Source organism: Ixodes scapularis, unplaced genomic scaffold, assembly GCF_016920785.2.
Source record: "Ixodes scapularis isolate PalLabHiFi unplaced genomic scaffold, ASM1692078v2 PGA_scaffold1__304_contigs__length_218370807, whole genome shotgun sequence".
Classification (NCBI taxonomy): domain Eukaryota; kingdom Metazoa; phylum Arthropoda; class Arachnida; order Ixodida; family Ixodidae; genus Ixodes; species Ixodes scapularis.
The window spans coordinates 76,857,516-76,863,515 of record NW_024609846.1 but is presented as its reverse complement, the minus strand read 5'-3'; the positions used below and the strand labels follow the sequence as shown (position 1 = coordinate 76,863,515).

General features: G+C 47.1%; 1 protein-coding gene across 1 annotated transcript; it reads right to left on the bottom strand.

Moving 5' to 3' along the window:
* Positions 1-1,026: 1,026 nt before the first annotated feature.
* LOC120840202 lies at positions 1,027-2,543 on the bottom strand. Its single transcript, XM_040210609.1, has one exon. It carries the CDS (start codon positions 2,541-2,543, stop codon positions 1,074-1,076), a length of 1,470 nt encoding a protein of 489 aa, XP_040066543.1. The 3' UTR covers positions 1,027-1,073.
* Between the last annotated feature and the right edge of the window lie 3,457 nt (positions 2,544-6,000).

The window sequence follows — 6,000 nt, the reverse complement described above, 5'->3', positions numbered from 1 at the left end:
TCCGTTTCTTGAGCTTGCGGTTTAGCTTCTGGCGCTTCCAGCGCTTGATCAGACCGTGCCTTGCCTCCCACAAGTGGAGCAGGTGCCTGTCCACCTCGGGAGTGTCTGTTGTCAGGTTGAGAGTTTCCGTATAGGTGTTCTTGTCGCACACTAGGCGCTCGGTCCAGCTGGCAAGGGAAGCATCCTCGTGCTCTCGCTCGCTGTGTGTGGCCGTGCGTGCTGCACGAAACCTGTCCCAGTCTGTCAGGGCTTGTTTCCGGAGGAACTTTTTTCCTGGCGAGACGGCGATGTCCACTTGGGCTATGGCGTGGTCGCTTCCCAGGTTCACCTCGAGGTTTGACCATTCCGACCACCGTTCGCATCTCGTCAGCGCGAGGTCCGGGCACGTGTCGCGGGTAACACTGTTGCCCGTCCTCGTGGGCTGCTCCGGGTCGGTCAGGATAGAGAGGCGTTGTTGGCAGATTAAGTGGTAAAGTCGGGTGCCCTTGGCCATAGGGCGAGTGTACCCCCAGGCCGAGTGCGGCGCGTTAAAGTCGCCTACTATGAGGAGCTGGTTCCGTGCAAGTTTAAGCGCGCGCGCAAACAGTTTGCTAAAATTCTCGTGCCTGTTGCGTGGCGGACTGTATACGTTGAGAATAAAGAACGAGGGCCAGTGGCGTTTCTCGGGAATAATTTCTATAAGCACGTGGTCTATGCTCTCGTCGCTGAGTTCGTGCATGCGGGCATTTACGTGGTTTGCTGCTAGGACTGCCACGCGCTGGCATATGCGAGGGACAAGCACCTTGTAGCCCGAAAGTGAGGGTGTCTCGGTTCCAGTTTCCTGGAGTGCTATTATGTCGGGGGGTTTGTCGAGTCCGGCAATGTACTGCGCTAGGGCCCCACGTTTGTTGCGGTACCCCCGGCAGTTCCATTGCCAGACTCTAGTTATGGCCGCTCGGCGTTGCTCTGCCATAAGCGGGCTCTGCCATTTCTACTGAGAGTGTCTGCCCGACTGGGCGTGTCGGGTATGGTAGCTCCTGCGGACACCACTGAAGTACTGGTGGTAAAACCCTTAATTTGAGTAGAAGATGACCCTAGCATCCCTCAAGAAGAGGGAGCACTGCTTGGATTATGGTAGTAAGTGTCTTTGCCCAGGTTGATTCGATGCTTTTAAGTACGCTGAGAGCGATCTTGACTGCGGCCTTGACAAAAGACATCCATTCAGGTGAACTGTCTCCAAAGGAAGTTTTTGGTTGCGCATTTGTGTCCTTCGAATGGCAGGGTTGCGGCTGAGTGGTGGGTGCAGAAAAGGTCTGGGATTCCTGAGGTGTTGATGCAGCCGGCATATTGATTTTTTGTTTTTCGTGTGGACTTGAACCCTGGCAATCTTTTTTAGTTGCTTGACTTTTAGGTTTTGTTTGTTTGACGACCGTCGTGAATAGCGATGATGTAGTCACATCTTTTAAAGTTTCTTCCATGTCTCGCTCTCCTGAATTCTTGAGTTCAGTGACAGTCGGTTCTTTCGTGGCATTGCTGCCTGCTTGAGTAGATTCCATCTCCGGGAAGAGCTCATCGTACTCCAAGGCGGATTTTGCGACATGAAATCCCACCAAGTTGGATTTTGAGTACGCCTGGATCTCCCCTAGTTTCTTTCGCTTCGAGCAGAAGCGTGCTGTAGCTTCGTGTTCTTGGCCGCAGTTGACACATTTGGCAGGCATTGATTGACATGTGATGTCTGTTGATTCATGTGGTTTTCCACAATGTTCACACTTTTTGGGGCGTTTGCAGGTCACTCGCTTGTGTCCGAATCCAAAGCAGTTAAGGCACTGGATGGGCCTTTCTTGAAAAGGATGGACGGGATGGCGTACATGCCCCAGAAGAACATGGGTTGGCAGAATCTTGCCCCGGAAGGTGACTTTGACTGTGCTAGACTTCCCTAGGCGTCGGACGGCACCAACGTTAATATTGGACCTGAGATGCGAGGTGATCTCCTCATTAGAAAGCTCTTTGTCGACGTCCTGAATCATTCCGTTCACCGTTGCTCCAGCCAGTGGAGAGTATGACATCACCGGAATTCCACAGAGAGCCTTCAAGTTGAGCAATGTTCTTGTAGCTTCACCATTTCTGGTGTCAACTGCGATGACATTCAATCTGCTGTTAAAGCGAACCTCGTGAATGCCCTCAGGACAGGAGTTTTCTAGAGCTCTTGAGAGCTTCACACTACTGAGGGATGTTATTAACGTCTCAGTATCCGCAGGGGCGAACACAACAGTGAGCCCTTCTTCGATGGCTTTTGATTGGATTATTGTCTCCGAGCTGGAGTTGGAGTTGTTGCGCCGAGTTCTCTTTCTTGATCTAACTTCTTGATACGGACCTCCGGTATCGTCGTCTTGTTCCATACAGTTGATGTCTGTAGTCGACGATGCAACGGAACCATCGGAGCAAATAGAGTGCCCATCATCTGGTTGCGACGTTACGCGTGCTTCGTTCCTTTGATGTTGCTCAGGAGTTATGCTTAGTGCTGTATTAGCAGCGTCAGGGACGCCCGCTTGGGCAGCTTCCATGTTCGTTCACATGGAACGATAGCAGCGAAAAAGGCTGCAGTTTTCTCTAAAAGAGATCTCGGCGGTCTGCTTGATTTCTTTGTCAGGCACACTGAGTTTAGAAAAACTGCCCGTTAATATTTGATCGAGATTTTCGCAATAGAAGGTAAAAAATACGAAAAATTACCAGGAATGGAAGATTGGACGTCCTCATACAGCGACATCTCGAACGGATGACCGTATTTTTCAAAAAAAGAGGCGCATTTGGCAAGAATGTTGACGTCCTGTTTCTCCGAGAAGGAGAGGGAACGGCCTCGCGTCTTCTCCGCCTCGCGGCCTTGAGGGAGCGAAGCGAAGAGAGGAGAAAACTAGGTATCTTGACGTCATGCGCCTCGTCGGCCTGGTTTAATCTCGACCTCTTTTTCCAAAAATACGGCCGTCCATTCGAGATATCGCCTTACTAGTAGTGTTGTAGAGATTGTAGCGTCCCGCCTACATCTCCTGCATTGTTTTTTTGATATCCAAATTTCGGTTCACCATCCCTTTAACATGCCCTGCAGAAGTCCTGCAGCGCATTTTTAAATTGAATTGACATGTGTTGTTTGTGTTGCAATAAAGAGAAAAAAACAACCGCATCTCTACGTGGTGAATGATGTTGATTGGGGCGAAGCTCTGGTGGTGCTTGTCTATGTAGACGCTGAGTCGCAGCATGCCGAGCCTTTCGTTCGTTTTCATCCATGTCACGCTGCGGTCAAATGCTCAAATGCGTATGTAACCACGTTCCATACCAAACATTCTCTTTCTGACATGGATGAAAACGAACGAAAGGCTAGGCATGCTGCAGTTACATCGATGTAAAATGTAACGGCGGCGTTCCTTCGTTCCTCCTAAAAGAAACGCGTTCCAGGAAAGCCGTTCCTTGGAACGCCGTTCCATACAACACTGACCCGGACCATCATTGAACGATTTGACGTGGAGACACCCAATTGTTTTATACTCGTCAGTAGCTATGGGCGGCGAGATGTTTTGGTGTCGCCCTCCTATGGTTCCCTCTCGTGACATCATTACCTCGCTAACAAGTTCGATGGTGTTTGTAATGAGCATGGTGGAAGCTTGAGATCATTGCGCTCTCAAAGCAACATTACCAACACCGTCAAATTGAAGTTCTTACATTATTCTTATTTCCGTCGATGAGAAATCCTTTGCTGACGTCAAAGTCAGCATTCGACCAGTCGTGGAAGGTCGACCACTGCGACGCCTTCGATCGCTCACGTCGCCAATTAGCGACGAGATGTTTTGGTGGCACCCTTGACGTCACGACCAAGATTATTAGTAACGAGCGACAAGTTGGATGGCGCCTAAAAAGCGCGTTGGAAGCCTGGTACTCACGTTCCTTAATCAACACACTTAATCAACACACTAAACAACACACTGATGAGGCAGGTTGCGCTACATTTTCCTTGCCAGTCTTTCATTTTTTCTGCTTGTGCCGAGAACAAAGGAAAGGTGGCGGAGTTATGATGTACATAAATGACAAATGCTTATCAGAAAAAATAGATGTTTCATTTGTGCAAGCAGAAGTGTGTGCTGCTATTGTTCACAAAATGAATTTTTCTTATGTTGTGTGTGCTGTATACAGGCCACCCAGTTCAAATATACCTATATTCTGTGATGAATTGGAACAATTCCTTCAAAAATTTAATAACAACAAATACCTAGTTCTGGCAGGAGACTTCAATATTGATGTACTGAATGAAAATAAACAGGGAGTACCGCGTTATCTTGATACCCTCGCTTTATTTGGTCTAGAAAATGTCATTCAAAATTATACGAGGGAGGAATATTATGGTAATAAAATTACAAAATCATGTATTGACCACATAGTTATAAGAATTAGTAATTTGAAAACACTATCTGGAGTCATTAAGCAAAAGGTAGCTGACCATTACATTACTGTACTTTCAATATTGGGCGAAATTACTGCTGAAAATGTAGATTTAGAAAATGGGTACAAAGTTATACTAGATGCTAAAAAAATCAATAATTTAATACAATCGTTCGATTGGAATTCTTTATGCGAGTTCGATCATATTGTAGCCTATGACAAACTAGTGGACACGTTTCAAGATATTTATTCTAAAGGTGCTAGAAAAATAAAGTTGAAGAAACGAAAACCTGAGAATGTTTGGATAAACGAGGAAATATTATAATTGTGTGATCAAAAGGAAAGGCTTTGGAGCAGATGTAAGCAAAATCCCGAAAACACAGAACTAAGAAATGAATTTCGTGCAGTGCGCAATAAAGTGACAGCAAAAATACGTTTAGAAAAAGGGAAACATTACTTAGATCAATTCACCTCTTCGAGAAGAAATATAAAAAAGATATGGAACCTAGTAAACCAATTAACTGGCAGAAAGTCTAAAAATAGCGTGGATGATACAATTAAAAAAAACTTTCCTGGATTAGATTCTTATTTAACGTTATCGGAATCATTTAATAAGTGTTTTGTTGACTCCGTAAGAAGCATAAAAAATAACATTTCACTGAATGGTCCCAATCCCGTCACTTCACAGGTCAGATGGTCTAGTTCGGCGTACTTATCTCAGATGACGGAGAGCGAACTTTTGAGGATTATAAATGCTATGCCAATAACTAAAACACCAGGATTTGATAATATTAGAGTACGAGATATTCGGTATAATTTTGATAAATTAAAACACGTTTTAATGAAAATAATTAATGACACCTTTCATACCGGAAGAATTCCTAAGGGCTTGAAGATATCTATTATACGTCCACTGTATAAAAAGGGTAAAAAACAGGAATTGGAGAGCTACAGGCCCATTTCCATTCTGCCTGCATTAGCTTGTAGCGACACTCAAAGCCAGCCTACGCCATGAAAGACGACGACGAGGTTCAGCTGCCTCTGCAGCGCGAGCGATTAAAACAGTTCGAATCCAAACGCTGTCCGAGCTGGTTAGTTTCGTCCCAGCTCCCAACAGATTTGGTGACCCGGAATCGAACTCGCTCCTTCAAGGTCTGCTGCTCCGATGGATGCCGGCGCGTCCAACGCTCCTGACGGTGACGCCCTTCATTCACCCTTGGCAGTGATCCAGACTTTTCGGCTGCCACCTTTTTGGCCGAAAAATCCGATCGTATGGCTCATGCAAGTTGAGGCCCAGTTCCGTCTCCGGCACATCACCAGCCAGGAGACGCGGTACCTTCACACCGTGTCCTCCTTGCCAGCCGACGTCGCCGAGGAGCTAGCCGACATTCTGGCCACTCCGGATCCGGTCAGCCCCTTCGACCAACTGAAGGCCGCCATTCTTGACCGCAAGACCGAGTCGGAGCGCAGCAGGCTTCAACAACTCCTTAACACCGAGGAGCTCGGTGACAGACGACCGTCCCAGCTTCTCCACCGAATGCGTCAGCTGCTGGGAACCCAGAACCAAGACCCCAACAACCACCTCCTGCGTGA

Coding starts and splice junctions, on each gene's coding strand:
- LOC120840202 (XM_040210609.1), bottom strand. CDS start 2,543: ATGGAAGCTGCCCAAGCGGGCGTCCCTGACGCTGCTAATACAGCACTA.